The sequence below is a fragment of the Corvus hawaiiensis genome, chromosome Z, assembly GCF_020740725.1.
Source record: "Corvus hawaiiensis isolate bCorHaw1 chromosome Z, bCorHaw1.pri.cur, whole genome shotgun sequence".
Taxonomy (NCBI): Eukaryota; Metazoa; Chordata; class Aves; order Passeriformes; family Corvidae; genus Corvus; species Corvus hawaiiensis.
The window spans coordinates 50,214,345-50,235,520 of record NC_063255.1 but is presented as its reverse complement, the minus strand read 5'-3'; the positions used below and the strand labels follow the sequence as shown (position 1 = coordinate 50,235,520).

At 39.5% G+C, this 21,176-nt stretch overlaps 1 protein-coding gene across 2 annotated transcripts in view; it reads left to right on the top strand.

The window, feature by feature from the left end:
- LOC125320035 (synuclein alpha interacting protein) overlaps positions 1-19,975 on the top strand; it is an 89,577-nt gene extending 69,602 nt beyond the window's left edge. Inside the window, exons 8-12 of one of the 2 annotated variants that reach the window (XM_048291968.1) lie at positions 3,934-4,103; positions 9,102-9,194; positions 11,621-12,683; positions 14,489-14,559; positions 19,412-19,975. In XM_048291968.1, coding sequence (XP_048147925.1) covers positions 3,934-4,103; positions 9,102-9,194; positions 11,621-12,683; positions 14,489-14,559; positions 19,412-19,496 — 1,482 coding nt within the window. In that variant the 3' untranslated portion in view covers positions 19,497-19,975. The remainder of the gene's footprint in view (positions 1-3,933; positions 4,104-9,101; positions 9,195-11,620; positions 12,684-14,488; positions 14,560-19,411) is intronic. The other variant, XM_048291969.1, reaches the window with a different exon arrangement.
- Positions 19,976-21,176: the final 1,201 nt, after the last annotated feature.

Here is a 21,176-nt window from a genome sequence, read left to right as displayed (position 1 = left end):
GGTCCTTCCAGGCAGCTTCCTGGCCACTCTGCTCCAAGCCTGTTGTGCTGCTTGGGGTGGTCAAAGTGCAGTTGAATCTCATCTAGTTGGCCTCAGCCCTTTGATCCATTCTGTGCAGATCCCTTTGCAGAGCTTTCCTGCCCTCCAGTAGATCCTCACTCCCACCCAACTTGGTGTAGTCTGTGAACTTACTGACAGTGCACATGATCCCCTTGTCTGTGTTGTTGATTACATTAAACAGGACTGGCCCCAGTGCTGAGCCCCAGGGAACACCGCCAATGACCAGCCATGATCTGGATGTAAATACACTCATCACCACTATCAGGGCTCTGCCATCCAACCAGTTTTTCACTCACACCATGGGCACCCAGTTTCTCTGGAAGAATACTTTGGGAAACCATGTCGAAGGCTTTACTAAAATCTAGGTAAACACATCCACAGCCTTTTCCTCATCCACTAGACAGGTCACTTTGTCACAGAATGAGATCAGGTTGCTCAAGCAGAACTTGCCTTTCATAAAGCCATACTGTGAGTGAGATCCCCTGGCTGTCCTGTACTTGTTGCATGAGGATAGTCAAGATGATCTGCTCTATGAACTTGCCTGGCACTGAGATCAGGCTGACAGGCCTGTTCCTCCCTGGATCCTTCTTCAAACCCGTGTAATAGATGGGTGCCAAGTTTGGTAACTTCCAGTCACTGGAACCTCTCTGGTTGATCAGCGCTTCTGGTAAATTATTGAAGGTGAAGCAACTTAACTTTGTGTTAATTGCAGATGTACCCTCTGCCCGTCAAATTTGCTAGAATCATTAGTACAGTCACAGGAGTACATTTCAGTGTTTGTGTTGTTGTCACTTTGAGCAAAAGCTGTTTGGAGAAAAAATAATAATAAAATTATTCCAGGAAATTGCAGAGAGGTATTTGATAAACAAACTAGTCCCTGGAAAAGAACAGATAAAAGAATAAAAACCTCTTGGCAGAAAGGCAAGAAATAAAAATTAAAGTGATTAAGTCAAGTTAGGGAGGAAAACATGTCTAAGAACAAGCAGTAATTCTCAAGGGACTCAGATATGTATGAGTAAACTTGTTATTCCTGTTACCACACATGAACTGATCCACATCACCTTTCAGGCCACTGCAAATACAGAACATTTGTATTAGTCCAGCCCTAAAAGAAATATAGCTAGTGGATTTTCATTAGCTAACCTCTTCAAAGAGCTAAATATATTAGTGGACATTATTGTGTTGGATCTACAGCTGCAGAGCTGCTTACTATTATTATTATTATTACCTATTTATATATTTGGTCACCAAGAAGACATAACTCCATAAAAGCCAGTTTGAGAGTATCGCATAATAAAAAAAGAAAAACAGGTTGAGCTGAGTGAATAGACTTGAAGACAGTCAAATAGATTAGGAGAACATGACCATCTCTGCATTTGTTTATTGAGGGGACGTCTTTTTTCTTAAAGATGTGAGGAATGGACCCTGTAGAAACTCATACGAGAATAAAATAAACAAACCATCACATCCACGCTGAGCCTAGTGGGTTTATTATTGTATTGTAGCCAATTGCTGTGATCAGTTGGAAAAAATGGGATAGAAGAAATGTTTATAATTTACTGGTGGGGAGCACTGTTGTGGTAGAGGGTGTGCTTAGGGTTGCTATTGAGTGTGTGTTTAGGGTTGCTATCTCAACAGTGCCTCATCAAGATGTGCAATGCATTTGAAGGAGAAATGAGTGTAGATGATTTTGAACAGAGTGGTGACATCTGCAGGCTGTTTTCATGGATAAAACTAAACAACAAAGAGACTAGCCCTGCTGTCCCTGTGAAGAATTAGCCTTAATAAATGGCTTAGAACTCTCAAGATTATTTTATTTTAGGTAAATATGCAATTCAACAAGTACTTTCTGTTGAAGTGAGGCCATGAGAAATAAGTCATGAAAATATCTAGTAATGATAAAAATACACAATGTTAGTAATACTACTTCACTAAAACCTCACAGTTTTAAGTGTAGTTGATAATTTGTTGTGCTGTGAAACAAAATAAACCCTGTGCCCAATAAGCTTGTAGTCTACTTTAAAATAATGTACAGTGAATAATCTGGTAAGAAGAAAGGAGTGATAAAGGAAACAGGGAAACTATAAGCAGCAGAATAAAAAATGAAGAATCACTGGCCCTCTTATTCACTGTGTTTATGAGCAGATGACACTCCTATCATGTTTCAAACTATTTGATTACTTTCTGCAAGGTTTATTTTCTTTCTGGACAAATTAAGCCCAATCTATTGATATGAGATGCAGTGCAAGAGTTCATAACTTTCCTTTCTGCATGGTTTTAACAGATCAGACAGACCACCCATTCCACTTCTCTGTCAGCAGATGTAGAGGTCTCTGTGTCTGCTGTTTGTGGTCAACAAAATCACTCCAGTCCTCAGTGGTTTTTCAGCTCTGCTTGGATAAGTCAGCCAAGAGCTCAGCCATGCAATTCCTCTTCTGCATGTGTGTGCATAAAGTTAATGACTCTATCGTTTCTGGGTGTATAGGATCACAAGTTTTCCAGGGGGCTGGTATCAACATGTGTCAAAGCATTGCTGAGAACATTTAGGTCCTATTTTACCTACTCCAGTAATGCAAAGAGCTCCTAACACTGATTATTACAAGCAGATCATAAAAGGGAAGAGTTAGTCTCAAATCTTGCTTCAGTTATTTGATGTCTTGAGGTCGGCCTGACAAAACTTCTTTTGCACATAGAACACTCTTTATTCTAGTCTCAGAATAACTCAAATGGCATGCTTACAACTTGGATGGTTCTCCAGCAGCAAGCTAGGGTTCTCTGCTGGTACTGTGAGTAACACAGGGATATACATCAGAGTGTAAGATATTATATTTCTTAAAGACTAAAAGCTGACACATATTTCAGTACGTATTCAAAAGAAAATAGTGACTAACCAAGCAAGTGCAAAGCAATGAGACTTCTCTCAGCAATAAAAAACCACACTGACCTAACCCCCCAAAAATTCCAACCAGATTGATTGAGTCATAGTACAGTTCTTTATCAGCAATAAGAAATTTGTGCCTGTCTGACCTAAAGTATCTGGCCTATCTTTCATGTCTAAGCATTACTTAGCTAAGGAATCAGAACACTGAGACTGCTCTATTGAGTGTTTTAAACATAGGGATTCTGCTGTGGTAGAAAATGGAGAGCTAAACCACAAAAGGAGTCAGCAAACACTGTAGCAAAGACATTCCTAAAATGAAATCCTAAGGGTGTGTTGAAATACGTTGCAGTGTGGAGATCCCAAAAACAGATCTGGTAAGCCATTACAGCTCATCACCAGCCACTGTAAACTGGCTAGCAATGTGCTCACGCTGCTCTGGACCCTGCTGTTATCTTCATCAGATGTCCTGTGTCCTCTTTTCTAGGTCTGCCATGTGTAAAGTTATCACAATATTCTGTAATGCACAGGGAGAAGCATCTGCAAGAGTTTATTACTGTGGTGCAGGAGAGAATCAATAGGTGGCCAAATGGAAGTCCTGTTTTGATTTGGTAGTCCCACTCACTGTATGAATGCTACAAGTGATGCTATGCTGTACAAACGTATGAACAGAAAACAAATTAATTGAGTAGAATTTCAGGGGCAGAGGAGGGAATAATATATAAATTACAGTCTTTTTATAGCTCCTCTGAACTGCAGCTCAGTCTTCTATATTATTGTTGCACCTGAGTGGTAGATTTGATTGGTATGTGGTTTGAATTCAAGCTGCATACAGATTTGTCAGTGACTGAATTTTAAAAATGTCTGGCTTAGACTAACATTTCTCAAGCATTTTATTCAGGAGTGCTTTTTGTCCAGCCGTTCTTGTACTGATCAGAAGTCACAGCATAGACTTACACTTAGAGATGTCACTGTTCCCTTTCATGTTTTTACAGACATTGGTTGAATATGGAGCAAATGTCACCATGCAAAACCATGTGGGAGAGAAGCCATCACAAAGTGCTGAGCGACACGGGCACACCATGTGTTCCCGCTACTTAGTAGTTGTGGAGACATGTATGTCGCTGGCCTCCCAGGTTGTCAAGCTGACTAAGCAGCTGAAGGAGTAAGTGTTTCATTGTTAGCAAGAGGGGCTGATCTTAAAACAATACCTTACTTCAGTTTATTAGCTGTGTCCATTTTCTTCGTCTTATAGATGACATTTTAAAGTTGTATTTCTACCTTATTTCTTATTTTGAAACACAAATTATTCTAATTGCTTGCTTTAATTGTAGATGCAGTTACTGTGGCTTAACATGTCAATATTCTGGTAAGACTCTTAGAAACCATTGGCACTGAGCTAACATTGTTCCAGCGTAGATATGTGATCAAGATGTCACAGTCCATGAAAATGACTTCTGATAACCTTATGTTTCGAAGAGACCATATCATTTTATGCAAGTAACGTGTAGCTAATTGTATTGGGTATAAATTACAATACTCTGTTAGCAGGGAAGCTAAAGAGTGGCTTCAGTGAGACCCAGCAAGGGGCTTCCCTTTGCTGGACAGAGCTCTCAGCAACAGACCCACTGCAAGACACAACTAAGCCCCACCTGTCATTCTTGTAGCACCTCTGTGAAAGCATATCTAAAAAAGAGCAGAAAATGCCAGAGAGGAGAAGAAAACAGAAGAGTGACAATCAGAGGGAACAGCAAGGTCAGAGGAGCTGGAGGTGCACCATGGTGAAGAAAGCACACCCCTAAAGGGACTGTGGCCCATGGAGAAGCCATGGTAGAACAGGTACATCCCTTGGAAGGGCTGCAGCCCATGCACAAGCCCAGAGCCAGTGATTTCTTGACTGGAATGCAGCCTGTCAAAGACCCACATTAGAGAACAGGAAGGAGTGGGAAAAAGAGAGCAACAGAGAGAAACTGCTACACGTGAACCCTGACCTGTGCTGCATGTTGGCTTACTGAAAAACTGGGGGTAACCTGCAACAATGACAAGAGGGGAAGAGTGTCTGGAGTGAAGCCTGAGAATGGTGGAGAAGAAGAGCTAGGAGTGCAGATGAATCTGGGAGAGAAGCTGAGCTTGGAAAAGGGGAGAATAGGTGTTTTAAATGTCTGTCCTTTTTTGTTTCCCAATACCTGAACCAATAATGAAATATTTATGCTAATTAACCATGAATTAAGTTAAATTCTCCACACTGAATCTCTTTTGCCCATGACAGTCACTGGGAAGCGATCTCCCTGTCTTTACCTTGACATTTTCTCTTTGCAATATCTTCATTCTTTTACATTTATACTGTCAAAAATACAAACCCTGAACTGAAGATCATTATAACATTTACAGTTTTCATAATTTTACAGCCTGACAATGTTCCCTGGATATGTCAGTGTACCTGGTTGTACTTGGTCCATTTGCTGAGAAAACTGACATAAAGGAAAAAAATAAACATAGGGCATTTCCCTAGAAGACAGCATTAGCATCTGATTAATATCAATATATCACAAAATATATTTTCCCCATAATTCAGAAAAAAAAAAAAAAAAAGAAAGAAAAATGGTATACACACCAGGAAGTGGAAGTGGCAGCTAAAGAATACCCATGTTTCATTTCTTTTCTGTTCTCACCCAGTACTTGATAAAAGTTTTACCTCTCATATGGAAATAAAGGAGTTGTTATGTAAGTCAGCAGGCTGCTTACTCACACAGAAATAGTCTAGTTGTGACTTTCATGACAAAAGCATTAACACTTTTCCAAGTATCCCCACTGTTACTTTTCCAAGTAACCCACAGACTGCATCCTTAGGAAGTCATTTAAATGATTCGTATCTGGCTCCTGATGAGTTTCTTTGCGTGTTTCAGCTGGAGTAAAATCTGCTTCCCTTCAGCAGTCTATTTTTCAGGCTTCAGATTAGTTTTGTAAGCGCAGAAGCAGCCTGTTCTCCCTCTTCTACACAGAGATGTAAGTCTCTTGTGCAACCCTGTTGCAGCTTACTGAGGCAGTGAAAGAATCTATTTTCTGCTTGAGGGAGCAGCTTCTGCATGGCTATTTGGGCTGCAGGCCTCAGGCCACAAGTGATTTTGATAGAAGCAATGGACCATGTTCAGAGGCTCATGCTCAAGAGCCAGAAAGGATGATGGAGGAAGATTCTTACCCTGTTTTTCAGTCCTTATCCTTCTTAAAAATCCAAGGGGGGTACAAAGTACATCCGTGGAGCATCTTGTCAAGGGGACCTTTATCACAACAGGAGAATCCACTGGCTGCAACACCTCTGAAAATCCTGAAAGCAGTTCTGAAGATCCTGAAGACATCAGATGGCAACAGATGGAAGTCAAGTTTACTTTCTAACTCTTTCAAATGTACATAATGTAGCTGTTATATAGGAATAACTCCAACTTGGGCAGTTGAGCTGGCTTTCCTGGATTTTCACCACCTACTTCTCCCAGGGCTAATGAACAATGTTCTAGAGACAGAAGAGGAATAGTTTTATCGTGATGGATTACCTGAACAGTCAATATCAACACTAAAATCCCTTATGTGCTTCCCAGCCTTCCCTCAGCTTCCAAAATATGAGCTGGTCATGCAATCTCTGTAGTGGTATGGCAAGGTGTGTGCAGGTTGATGGGGTTTTTGGTTAGCTGGAGTTTTTTTGGGGTAGAACATGTTATATAGACATATAGTAAGAAACCCAATATAAACTTTATAATGTTAATCTCTTTTTTATTTAGTTAAGCCATTTTATATTCTGCTTTGTGGTGTAGTCATTCTTGTGTTATTTGAAAAAAAAAAGGAGAAATAAGAAAACATGCTGTGAGAGATACTCCAGTAGAGCCCAGTGCCTCAGCCTATTCCTTCTGCAGTTACTGAGCTCCCTGATTTCAAAAGGAGGTGGTTCGGGTTCCCAGATGTCTAAGTAGACACAGAAGGGTTCTTACATATTACTCACTGGGAATGTTGTCTAAGGTAAGACCCCCAGAATTTCGCCATCAATTCTAATAAAACAACATTCACCCTCTTACCCATGAAGCTACAGTGCTCTTGTCTCCTAAATCAGTCTGGCTTTAATACTTTGCAGTATTGCTGTTCCAAAAAGTTGTGATCCCTTGTTTCCAGTGTTATCTTGGAATATACATATGTATGTTATTTATCTTTAGGGATAGCACTGGCAAGATGTGTGGGTGTCTGTGACTTCTGTACTAACTAGTTAAACTATAAAAATGGAGTAAACTTCAACTCTTCTATCACAATAAATTGTTTAAGAGGAATGTGAACATTAACTCAAGAGGAAGACATCAGAGATTTCTGCTGGAGCTAAAAACATAAAAAACTGTTAGCTGCATTATTTAGATATTTAGAAATAGAAATTGAAGGAATGATAAAAGGAAAAAGAAAACAGATAAATTGCATCACAACGTAATCTCAAATGAAAATTTCCCTGGCTCTTACAGGAGAGTATCTGGGGAGCTGCAATATAATCTAATGTTGACAGATGGTAGGAGTAATTTTAAAATAGTCTAAGGAAGTGCGTAGGCCAAAGGAAGGAAGATGGAAAGTTAAAGGAAGAAGGATCTACATAAAGCATGGCTGTATTGTAAAATGCAAGGCAGTATGTCAAGATCACACCTTTATTTCTGGAGCACTTTTCAAACTCACTTTGATATATTAAAAGTAAAGCATTTGTTTTCTGCCAGTCCTGCAAGGACAACCTCTAGTCTAGAAAGTGATCTGGATTCTTTCTGGCTTTGACATTGCCAGTATAAAGACTGCATTTGAAACTCAGCTAAATCGTCTGCTGATGGCATGTGAGCTAGGAAAGTGTCCAGCTCACTGGTAGAGAACTGCCTTAGTTCTGCAGATGCAACTGCATAACATATATTACATACAAAAACATATTACTTAGACAGCAACAGATGCACAGCCTGGGAGAAGCAGATAAAAAGTCATTTTCCCACGGTCATTTGGTCAGGACCAGGGAATAAAACACAATGTAACAGTTCTGTTTCAGGTGAAAGATAGCATAAGTACAGTAATAAAAATCTCTAAATCCTTAGTTTTCTAGAAGTTTTCCAATAATTCTGTCTGTGTAGTGTTTAGATGCACTGGAAATTACAGATCACTAAACAAGATTGAATGTTATCTGTGGTGGTCAACAAAAAGGGGTGTTTTGACATGAGAATAGAACGTCTGAATTGTATGGGACCAGGGAAAAGAAGACCTTTTTGTGGCAAATTGATCTGTCATTCTTGTAGAACTACTTGAGGATTTCAGGTTGTAATGCTCAACTGAGTCCTTCCTAGGGAAATAAGTATGTTACAGGACAACAGATGTGATTACACATGATAAATGGTAAATGGAGTTTCTACTATGGATATCACTCTCATATTACTAACAATTTTTAGGTACTATTGCAATTTTTTAAGTGTTGGTCTCTAAAGTTACTTGCAAAACAGCGTAGATCACAACACCACACTGAAAGTGATAAACTGCGGTAGGTATAGCCCTGGGATAAGGTGGATGCAGAGCCCAGGTACAACCTTTGGTAAGGTTGGGCAACAAGCAGATGTGACACAGACATCATATACCTAACTCCATCCTGCAGCTGAAGTTTGGACCAGTCCTTTCCTGTGGGCAGAGACTTCTCTCTGAGTTCATTTGCAAATAGAAAGGGAGAGAGCCGTTGCCTGAGCTGTTGCTCAGCTGATAAAGGCCATCCACCGAATGTAGGAAGTGACTGCTTAATCTGTGCACTTTCTATTCTTTTCCACAAACAAGTAAGAAACAAGTTTACCATACTTTTGTGTCTGTGAGTCACTCAGTTTCAATTCACTGCTGCTTATGATCACATACTTGTCCTTACATGAAGTTTTAGAAATAATCTGACAAGTGAGTTTCTCTCAGTTGTTCTTGTACAGTGATTACAAAATGTCAGCAGAGATTCAGACAAAAGCACAAACTCTCTGTGTTCTTATTTATAAGTTCTCTATTCGCTACATAAAGTACAGGTGAAGAGGACTTCTTTCTTTAATACAAAATTGAAAGGGTAGTATCAGTTTTCCTGTAACTTACTTATGCAGTCAGTTTTACAGTTTGAGGTACACAGTCTTACATTTTCTTGCAGGCAGACTGTGGAACGTGTGACATTACAGAATCAACTCCAGCAGCTCTTAGAAGCCCAGCGGTCGGAGGGCAAGTCACTGCCCACGTCCCCAAGGTAAGGTGACTGGAACTGTACTGCAGCGTGGATTTGCACACTTTCATAATATATTGGTTATCAGGAAAAGCTGTGATCTGGCTAAATAGCAGACATGTTGTGTAAAGAAAATGTAAGGGTTTTACCTCATGGACTCAAAGCTGAGCTTCTAGAATTTGACAGTGAGTAATGATAAATGCTGGAAATTTCTGAGTACAAACCAAATAGTCCCAGCTTCCCAACAGGATGAAAGCAAATTTTGTAGTGGAATGTAGGATATTTTGCATTAAATAACAGGAGAAGATCCTAGAAACCCCTAGGAAAGCTGTAAAGTTTGATGTTTTGGTGGTCTCTCATACATTACTTTTAGCAGTAAGTTATGAAGCCAGTTATCAAAAACAACTACTTTCATATTAATGAGGCTCCTTGTACTCATTAAATCTTTTACCTGCTTTAGCTTGCGTAAGAAGTCAAAACTCTGGAAACTTCATGTGTTGTTTACATATCCTGTCAGAAGTCACAGAAAGAAACACAAGTTAAGTTTCAAACACTAAAGAGGAGGATGGTAAAGACAGAGGACTGGATCTCTCTGACAGGGTGATGCATGGAAGCAGATGAAGCAAGTATGACTTCACTCTCACAGCAATCTGAAGATGACTTGGAAAGAAATGAAGTAACTCACATACAAATAGAGATTTATCGGTTTATCCTTTTTTTAAATCCATTTTCCCCTCTGGAAGACATATACAATGCTGCTTCTTGTTTCAGAGTTGTTAGGGGGCTACATATATGTGAAACTATAAAGCCAGCATAAAAGCTTCTGCAGCCGTTGATTATCACAGCTTTGGGTCATCAAGTATGAATTTGCAGGGTCAATGACTGCTTTTTTTCAATTCTCACAGAATCTCAAGCATTTTTCTGTGCAAGTGCTCCATGGCCCTGAATTTCATGTGTCACTGTTTCAGAGAAGTGCAAACAGTTACAGCTGTAGATAACAAAGATATTGGGATTGGAGATGCATTTGTGTAAAGGAACTTCAGCTAGGAAAGGGCTGTAAACTCCAAACTCCTGCTGAAGTACAAAACCACACTGGAAAGAGAGGTTTTTTGCCTTTTTTAAGGAATCTTTGTCTTCCCTGTCTGCCAGCTTAACAGCGGCAATGGGACCGAAGCTTTCCAGCTCATTTGTTTTCTGTGATTTTTGCTGACTGATCTTTCCAAGTGGTCTCTTATCTGAGTTCTGGGGAGCACCAGGACTGTTTTACTTTCAGTATCAGATAAGATCAGGTGAAAGCAGTTCCCTCATCATTCATTATTCCTGTAAAAGGGCAGGCTTCAACATGAGTTTAGTTACGTGAGCAAGTCTGAAAATTACACTCTGTTTATTTTATTTCATAGCTGGCTACTACTTTTCCATCTAGTTGGAACTCACTCATAGATATTTTCATCATACAAGGAGGCAGTAGCAGATCTAAGAGAACTTATCCCTGTTACTAGGAATGTGTGCTATAGATAAATGCATGTTCTTCACTGTCTGTTTAGGTTTGCCACAGGAAAAAAAACCATAAAATTAATTGAAAATGAGGTGTTTAATATAGGCATGTGAATTTTGTACACTATGAGAACTATGGACTCAGGAGAGCAGAAGGTGCTTGCCTGCCTCACATGAACCTAAATTTTCTCACCTTGTCCTTGCTTAGAGGAAAAGTGGTCTAAAGTAAAAACGTGAAGTGTTATGAGCTCTAGCATATGTCGCAGGAAAAGAAAAGGTCTCTGCAATTTACATTCTTTGCAAATCAGTAATTGTTGAAATTGCTGTTTCCGTCTGTAAAACAGTTGGGGTTCTAAATTTACTTTATTCTATTAGTATTGAAATAAATTCATGTCACCTTTCTCTTGCTTTTCAGTATTTCATATCTGAAAAGGTTTTGAGTGCAAATTGCCCTGACTTTTTATGAGGTCTTATATGGTTGTTATTATTAATACCAGATGCAGTTTAGATTTATGAAATCATTGCTATGCAGAGAGGTGGTACTTTTACAGACTTAGAATAAGCTACTTTTGTATTATGATGCGACTTGGATAGTAGGCATTTAGCCTTGTGGTGCTTTTTAGCATGTCAACTCACACAAATGGGAGTAGTTTTTCTACAGTTCTCCTCATAAAGTCATATTTGGTGTTTGAATAACCATTCTAAGTTCTGATTTTAAGGAGGTATTTTTTGTAAGAGGAAGCAAACATACTCAAATTCTAAATAGGAGTGGAAGCAGGGTTACATCCTTCTCTATGTAATCTTTGCTGTGGCATCACAGTAATGAATTCCATGTGAGTAGCGATGAAAAGGATAAGTAAAAATAAACTGAGACAGACGTATACACCAGAAATGGTAGTTTCACATTTTAGATGTGCCTTAATGTTGCTGTGATATTTCCTCTTTTTTTCTTTAAGCTTGCCGTCATCTCCTTCTTCTGGCAAACCCCAGTGGAAACCATCTGAAGCAGATGAATTGTCTCCACCAAAAAGTAAATTGAGCACCCAAGATGGTATTCAGATCCTTGGCAGCTTGGGAACATCTAGTCATGCTCGATCTAAGATAAAAGATGAGGACTCAGATAAAATCTTGCGCCAGTTGTTGGGAAAAGAAATCTCTGAAAATGTCTGTATGCAGGAAAAGCTGACTTTGGAATTTCAGGATGCTCATGCATCCTCCAAGAACGTGAAGAAGATTTTGCCAGAGAAAAGGGAGTTGAAGTTAGCCCGACTGAGACAACTGATGCAGCGGTCTCTCAGTGAGTCTGATACAGATTCAGCTAATTCTGAGGAGCACAAGAACACCCCTGTGAAAAGAACTGACAAACCAAGACCTCAGCCTATAGTGGAGAGCGTTGAGAGCACAGAGAGTTTGAACATGATGCTTAAGAAACACACTTCCACAGCAGGACGGCGCTTTCCTTTTGGTATCAGGGTCTCTAAGTCTGTGGATGGCCACAGTCCTTCCCCTACTTCGGAGAGCAGCGATGCGGATAATGAAGCCCCATATCAGTCTGGTACAGTACCTCAGAACCAGTTTTGTGAGGACAACCCTCCGTCCAGCACAGACAGTGCCACTGCCCAGAAGGTTGCCACCAGCCCTAAGAGTGCTCTCAAGTCCCCATCTTCAAAGCGCAGAACCTCTCAAAATTTGAAACTTCGAGTAACTTTCGAGGAGCCTGTGGTGCAGGTGGAACTAGCAGAGTCAGAACTAAATGAGGAAAAGGATAAAGACCGGAGCAAAGGACTCACGCGGGCTCCAGCCAGCTCTGGGGAGTATGCAGGAGACCAGCTGAAAAGGCCTTTTGGAACCTTTCGGTCCATAATGGAGACACTGAGTGGCAACCAAAATAACAACAACAACTGTCAAACAGCAAACCTCATCAAAACCTCCTCAACACTGCCTTTTACCTCACTAGGAAGGAAGACAACAGAAAGCAAGGGAAATCCAGCAGTTGTCTCAAAAGGAAGAACCAAGACAGTGAGTGCACTGAAAGGAGGGGCCTTTTTTCCTTGTCTCATTAAGTAATGCATAAGTTTGACAGCTTCTTCCTTCTGCCTTTCTATAGCAAAAGGAGGCACACAAATACTTTATTGTATTTGACCTACAGAAAGTCCATCCACTTTTTAGATTTGGAAGAATTTTCCAAGGAGTGGCAGGAATTGCTTATGTACAGAGTCTGTATTCTTAGGGCACATGATCCACATACTCTGTGTTGAAAGCTTTCCACAGAGATGTGATTCACATGGAAATGATGTTTGGTGTTGCACTGAGTGACAAAACATACAATGAGAATGTCAGTCTTGAACTCATGGGACTCCTGAGGTATAAATAACTGAAGAACTAGCCCTGTCCTGTCCTGTCCTATAAATACTGATGAGGCCAACAGAGTAAGAAATATAACAAGGAAAAATTGCAGAAATGGTCCTTCCTGCTTCTCTGGGAGCTACAGCCAACCCTAGGTGTTGAAGCTGTCAGCAGCAAGTCCTCTGTGACCACCTTCTCCTCATAGCACAGAGTCTTCTTGTGTCAGAGCATATGGTTGGGCCTGTCACAAAACGTACTGGATCCAGATCTTCCCCTCTCTGCAGTGAACAGAGTCCCTTTTCTGGGATCCCAAGGGAAAGAGGGGTGTTTGCAGTTAAGAAGCTGGTCCTCTTGTTTAAAAGAAAGGAGAAAATACTTTGAACAAATGCATCTTTCAAGGCTTTAGGTCATTGGTTGCACTTGAAGACCTCAAAGGTCTTTTCCAACCTAGTGATTCTATATTGAATAGAAAGAGTCAGATGCAGTGGGTTTTGTGTAGTGTAGTGTGGGTGCAGTATTTTTGTGGAATGGAGAGAACTGTGAGCATCTGGAGATACAATAGAGATGAGTGAGAGGGAATGGTTGATGATTTAATCCTCTGTGGAAGACAGGGAGGGAAGACAGGTGGATAGAAAGACATGAGGGGAAAGAATAATTTCAACATAAAAAAAGCATAAAGCAGGCCAATAGGAGGAGGAGCAGCAGTAATGAATTATATACTGTAAAAAGTATGACAAGGTAATGGGAGAAAAACACAGGAAAATCTTAGGCAAGGAGGAGGCAAAAGAAACAGTGGAAAGAGACAATTGGGAAATAGTGAATAGCCCATATTAGTGGGTGCTGTTAGACCAGTAGTGCTATAGCAGACTTAAATGAAATTAAATGAAACTACATGAAAAATTCAAATGACATCTAAAGGGCTAAATTGAAGTGGGACTGCATTTCTTAAAGTTTACTCAGAATCACAATATGAACTACTATGATTTGAGTCTTTAAAGACATGCACCATCTAGTCAAACAGCCAATTTAACATAAAAGTATTTTTAAAACACAGTGGCTTTTCTTTTCGAATGAGTGATTCAGATTTCCTAGTGACAGGGGAAAAGACAGTCTGTCTTCAAAGATGTTCTGATAGGTTGCAAGGCCATGAGCAGATTTTGTAGTTCCTTAAGAAATTTGAAGGATTGTATGAGGTAGTTCTAACAGTATTGATGCTTGCACTGTAAAATGCTTGTTCTGTGAAAAGGCCATGTTTGCATGTCACTGCTGCCAGCATCAGAACTGTGGAAACAATAACGTTTCATACCAACCCAAAGGACCACAGCACATATCTCAAAGAGGTAACAGATTCAGGTGCAAAAGATATCGTCTAAAATGTTCCTGTGGCTGTCTGACTGCATGTTTTAGTGGCTCTTCATGTTATGCATGTGGGAAACTCTGTGCATGCTCTTAACTGGTATGATGTTGTACTTCCTTAGGATCCTTACTTCAGCTACACCAGTCTTTCTTCTTGCACGCTGAATGAAGAACTTCTGTGTAACTATGCTTGGTATGTGCTTATGCATGGTAATGTTTAGCATCTCTGTTGCCTTCTTTTCTCAAATTGTATGTTTGTTAACACTGTTTGTAACTGAAACACTGGAATCAATTGATTCACAAGAAGGGAAGTAGATGAATATCTGAATTCCTAGAAAAGCAGAAATTTATGATGGATTTCTGCTGATGTCACTATTGAACTGGCTACAGGATTTCAGTTCCAAGCAAGTACAAAAAGTATTCATGCTCATAAATCGACCAGAGTGTATAGCAGACTTTGGCTGAGTATTCTGCCTCTATTGAATAAAACTCAAGTACCAGATGAGAATGGAAATTAAATTTCCTCTCATGAGAAGAGCAAAAAGATCACAGTTCATCTTGAAATAGAGAATACAGGGAACATGAAGCAGAGTGCTGTACTTTAAGTCTAAGTGGTCTTCTATTTTCACACATTTTTCTTACTCTCCCTTAGACTTTGAAGTTAAATCTGTTTTTTAGAAGTCTGATTAACTCTGACTATATTTAAATTCCTTAAGTTAGTCCTGTCCCATCAGGGCTATTCAGGCAGGTAGAGACTAGTCCCTCAATTCCATAAAGATATGTTGGAAATAAACAACACTTGACAAAATGTTTGTTTATTTAATAAGCAAATGCTTTCTTAAAAATGACCTGTCATTTTCTCTTAACACTCACAAATTCCTTGCTTCTTTTTCTGTTAAACTGACTTGTAAAGTTACTTTGACGTTAGTTGTTCTGCAGTTCAAGAGCCTAAGTTACTTTCAAGTTAGTGTTTTCTAAATATCTGATACATGGAGGAAGAGGGGTCCGTTCACTAGTTTTCTATTGCCAGGACCTTCCCATACTTAAAAACTCAATTTCTGTAATGGAAATATGAGTCTTGTTCAGAAGCTATTGGCACAGTGTATGTGAAACCAGAAACAGTAGAGATTTCCAAGAGGTTTCATTCTCTTCTGAAAACAAAGAGGGAAACTCCTGTGCAGAAAACTGGATAGCAGCAGTTTGAGGGAGCATCAGCAGGCAGCTTCCAGTCAAAACATCCAGCTGCCTGTCCAGATCGTAGAGTAATGCAAAACAATTAATCTCATCCTTATGTTGGAGCCATGTCCCAGATGTAGGCAGTTGTTGTAATTTGGCACTTGCTCTGTGTGACTGCTCTTGTGTGAGGAATGTGGCAGTGTGGCATTTCCCCAGAAGCGAGAGACAGGGAAAGTCTGGCTGCCACTGCAGGGCTGAGGCGTCACCTGCTGGGAGGTTGATGGTTGGGCATGAACTCCTGGCTGTCCCTCCAGGCACTGCTGGTCCAGGCACCATGTCCTAAAGCTGCCCCCATGACCATGGACACATGGAGAACCAGAGAGTCGGAAACAAGGAGCAGAGTGCACTGAGGCCGCAGCTTGAGGAGGCTGTTACAATACCCATAAATTTGGAAGTCAAAGTCTGTGGCATGAGATTTCCAAATATCACATAAGAACGGAAGTTGTATTGTGCTTTTCAGAAATCGGGACACAGACCTGAAGGTTCTCAGAGCTTCTAAGACAGCCTTTGTAATGACCTTTAGCACCTGTTGTGATTTTTGAACAGCAGAATGGGTACCAGTCGTTAGTCAACTGCATGATGTCCAGTAGGTGTGACATTTAAGTCTTAAAAGAACCTCACCATTGTGTGCACTACAGGCTCCTGGACACTGTTTGAATTTTCCCTGGATAGTCTAGGGAGACTGTAATTACCATTTCAGAACTATTTTGAAAAAAAAAAAACTTCTCTGGAAAACAGTACAGTCTTTGGTGGTTTAAACCTTTATAGATTGTTATATTGGGCAATTATGTTTCTGAACACAGTCCCCAAGCCCATTTTGACACTACACCCTTATAATAGGGGATTTTATTAGCAGTTTCTGAAATCTGAAGTCATTATACAAAATCTACCTTCAGTGAGATGACTTTCCTGTCAACTAGTTTCCAGCATCTTTTTCTTCAGCTTCTGTTCTTTTCATTTATTTTTTTTTTCTTTTCATTCAAAACACCCAAGTACATTAAGGCTTTGTAGTTTACTTTTTCAAGTTGGTCACAGCTTAATAGTAGAGGACTGCAGTAAATTTTTTAGTGGCCTTTTGAAATTTGATTCACCCTATTTTTCTTAAAGTTTTGGAGGAAATTTTAGATGTGCAAGATGGTTTGGGGTATTTTTTCCTCTTTTGGAAGGATTAGCTGGTTTTTGCATATTGCGACTCCGAGCAAATACTTGTAGGTTTTTTTCCATCTTACATATATGCCAATGAACAGTTCTTTCCCACACTTTAAATCATCTGAGATCTGCATTACATTAAAATAAGCAGTAAAACCCTGTATTAGGTACAGCTATCAACAGCAAAAATTGCTTCCTACATGGTGGCACTCAACAGAATCCACCATCAAATATCTGTCAGGTAGTAAACTGGGCATGCTTCTAAACCAGCGAGTGACTCTAACCTAATCCATATCCCACTGCCAGGCCTAATGCTGGATAAATTACAACTTCAAATGTATCCTCCAGAAAAAGAATGCTTATATGTCTAACAAAATAGTAACAATTCATACTAGTAGAGTATAACATGAACACAAAAGTAACTGTCTCAGAAAATTTACATTTGTTCCCTTGTGTGCTATTACGATCATGCACCACTGCTTGTTGCATGAGAGGATGTACTTGTAGGACTTTGGTGGGCTGGACAGTCGGGACGGATGGAGACGAGAGATCTCTATAGGCAGATCTTGGAACATGCGGTTTATTGCAAAGGGTGTGGGTATAGGGGCACTGCTCAGAGCTGCAGCTGGCAGCTCTGAGCAGGCCCAAGAGAGCAAGAGAGTAAGCGGGTAAGAGAGAGAGAGAGAGAGCGAGAGGAATGAGAGTGAAGAAGAAGTAGTAAGAGTGTGTAAGAGTGGAATGGAATGGAATCTTGGTTACAATACAATAAATCATCTTCTGTACTGAATATTCTAATTGTCACTAACCAATCTAATACAAGATACAAATCCTATAGCATTTACATACAGCCTATAAGAGTTCTTATGTTTTTAACTTCTAAAAACTACTCTTTGGACCCCTTCTGCTGAGCTAGTAGGGTCTGCTCTGACCCTTGGACCTGCCTGCAAGCAGAGGGTATTGTTCCATCAAGAGGGGATTACTTTCAGTCAGCCATACCATTGTTTTCCAGTTGTTCAGTAACTAAGACTTGGTATCTCAAAGGTGGCCTTCATTTCGATGTTGCCTGTAGTTTTCATATTCCCAAAATCTTTTGTCAGGCAATCATATTTATAAGGCTTTCCTGTTTCATCTTCCCCAACATGTACTAGTGGTGATACAGGCACTAGAAGATGTTAAAAATTTAATTAGGAATGTGGTTGCTAGTTAGCAATAATAGTACATTTGGTATTTGGTATTGGTAATACATTTTTTCCAGGTCAGGAGACACAGTTGTAAAAGGCTTTGTTACCTAGAGACATCTGCATTAGCTAAAAATGTTCCTCTTTGAGGTCTCATTGCAACTGTAGAGCTGCCAAAGGGGGTCTTTGGTGTGCCTACTGAGCCTCTAGATGGGGGACTCACCCACAGGATCTTTCAGCACTGCAAGCCTAAGCTGGTGCAGCAGGTAAATCTTAGCCTTAGAAAGCATCCTTTAGAAAAGCGACATGGTTAATGCTATGATAACAGCAATCCATGTTAAGTGCCAAAATGTAGGTGTAGCAAAGAGTTAAGTGCTCCTCTTTTTCCTCCTCAGACCCATTCCTGCAAAATCTGTTTCGCCTGGCTCAATTCTGTGTGTTTTGCTCTTGCATTGGATATGTGACAACTGTGATTTAGATGAATGAAGGGGATTTTAAAATGAAGTGATCACTAATGCCCTTCTTACTAGGACCCAAAACTATGGTCTGTGAGGTCAGCTTCTGTTAAACCCTGAAGTAACCATCAGCTTATCTAACCATCCTAAGTATAAGTTTCTTGGGAATATTTGGTTCTTTGTGATGGTTGTAGATTGAAATAAAGCTATTCTGGCTTACAAGAATCAAGCTCACCAATATGGGAATTAAAGGCAAACTTCTTCATAAACATACTCTTGCTCTCACTCTAGCATCTGTCCTTTGCAGCAGCAAACCATCTAGTCTTGATTGGATTGTAGGAGTTTTGCTCTTCAGTAGTAATAAGTGAGGCTCTTAACTGGTTTGAAAACTGCTGTGGACTGGATGCTTAGTCAACAATCAGTTGGAAGGTTTATTGAAGAGAAGGGGAACATACTGGCAACTCAGAACAAGAACATATGAAAGAAAGTGAAGAAAATGAGAGCTACAAATATGTTGTGCATAATTTTTCTACTCTAACTGGCAAGCTGTCGTTCAAATCTCCTACACAATAGATAGATAGATTTATTTCTTTCTGATGATTATTTATGAGGACAAGATAATTCTATTACAGGCAGAGTCAGAAACCAATAGGATATGTCTAATGTTTGTTGTAGTGAATCTTTTTGTCACTGTGATATTTTCTCTAAGGTGCAAGGAATTCTTTGATGTTCTGTGCATTATTACCAGAACATTACAACAGCACTCTATTTAGTGTTGTGACTTAAAAAGCTCCTCATCATCCCATTGGTTTCCAGGTTTGATTTCAAAATGGAAGTTACAACTCAGAAAAAATCCACAATATTAAAAAGTATTTTGTGTAGTACGTCTGGAAAAATAAGCCCAGAGAAAGATGAATTCAGATTTCAATACATGCAAATGGAACAAAACAGGGTAAAAAACCACAGTGCCAACCCCTCTATATTTTCAGTGTTACCGCTGAGTAATTTTCTTCTTTTTTTTCTCCAGGCATGATGACATCAACTGGAAAATCCAGAAATCTGAGAGTCAAAACAGTGCTGAAGAGCCAGAGCTGCAGGAATTCTTCCTCTAAACCACATCATGATGTCTCAGTTTGAAATACCTGAAGTATAGCCTTTTGAAACACTAATAGGAGACATACCACTCACCAGCAAAACAACAGCTGTTAGGATGCCTTAATTTTTATCAGTTAGACCATATACAAATCTTTTTTATGATATATGTGTATATGTAACTTGTTTGTAAGCGATGCTGTGTAAAGGCATGGGTGAGCAGAAGTAACAATTTGGAAATTGTTATGACACTTGCAATTGCCAAAATGTTTGTTAGGCCACAGAACACATTTTGTACTTTGTGTCTTGCATGGATATATTGTCATATATCTTTATTTCCCTTTGTCAACAGCATATACTGTCAAAATTCCAGCCAGGACCCTGCCTGAGCAGCTCCTCAGTGAGACCAAGGCAAAAGCATTGACTTTTTTTTGAGTATGTTTTGTCTGTTGTTATTTCTATTTTTTGTAAAAAGGAAATAAAGACTGTGTTAAGAGGACACACTGAGTGCAGATACTTCCTATACTTCATTTCCTCTTTTGAGCTCTAAGTTTTTTATTGTTCTTTCTGGTGTTCGTTTGATAATTAGACGACATCCAGTTTCCGGATTTCAGTTCAGTCAATTAGTTGTGTCAAGAGCCACTTTAATGTATAGTGGTCCTTCATCAGCTTTAAAACATTTAGAAATAAAAAGTATAAATGCAATTTTAAGTTACCAATTACTGCTACTTGCCAAACTCTGGCAGTGTGCTCAGCTTTGTTGAAATTACTGCATAAGCTGCTGAAACTCTAGTCCACATTCTCTTAAAGGTGCCATGATCCCTTTATTGAATGTTCTTTTAACTTTTCAGAGAAAATGAATTAATTCACTTTGTTTCTGATAAACTATGAGCACATTCTTTAAATGTGTCCTACAGCACAACATCCAAAGGCACACTACTAGGCAATCTTTACTTGTCACATTTATTTATAGCAAATATGTGTGTATATATTTGCTTTATTTTGATTATATTGATTTATTTCCATTTGAAGGCTGCTACAGTTTGCTGAGAAAGATCCAAATTAATGAGGATTTATTTTGCTGACTGTTCTAATAGAACATAGGGAAGTCAAAGGAAGTTTGCCAAGGAAATTTTTTATTTGTCACAAAGACAGTCATAGAATCATGAAGTGGTTAGGGCTGGACAGGACCTTTGAGTTCCAGCCTCCCTGTAGTGGGCAGAGACATAAAAATTATGATATTGTGATGATTAAATTCCTGCAAATGCAGAACTACTAAGTAAAAAAATGAGGATTTTGATTAACTACAATGGAGTTGCTTTCTGTGCAGTTTCTCTTGCCTTTTTTTTTTTTTTTTGCCGTGTTTATCTTGACTGTTGAGCTTCATTTATGGTCAGTGAGGAGAGAGAAACTTCCTGAATATCATTCCTTCTACCTATTAGATACATCTTTTTTGCCAGGAGAACCAGCTCATCCCTTCCTATCTACTAGAAGGGAGCTAAGATAGTAAAGCTATTGGAATAGTTACTTAGTATTTGGATATCTTTAATTAGGTGAGATAAATGTCTTTCTTTATGTTAGTCTTCAGAGCAATGTCACATTTGGCCACACAGCTTGCATGGACCAAGATGTCTGAATGCCCCAGACCTACCCTGTTTGTAGGCTTTGGGTAAGCACAGAGTACTACTGGATAATACAGG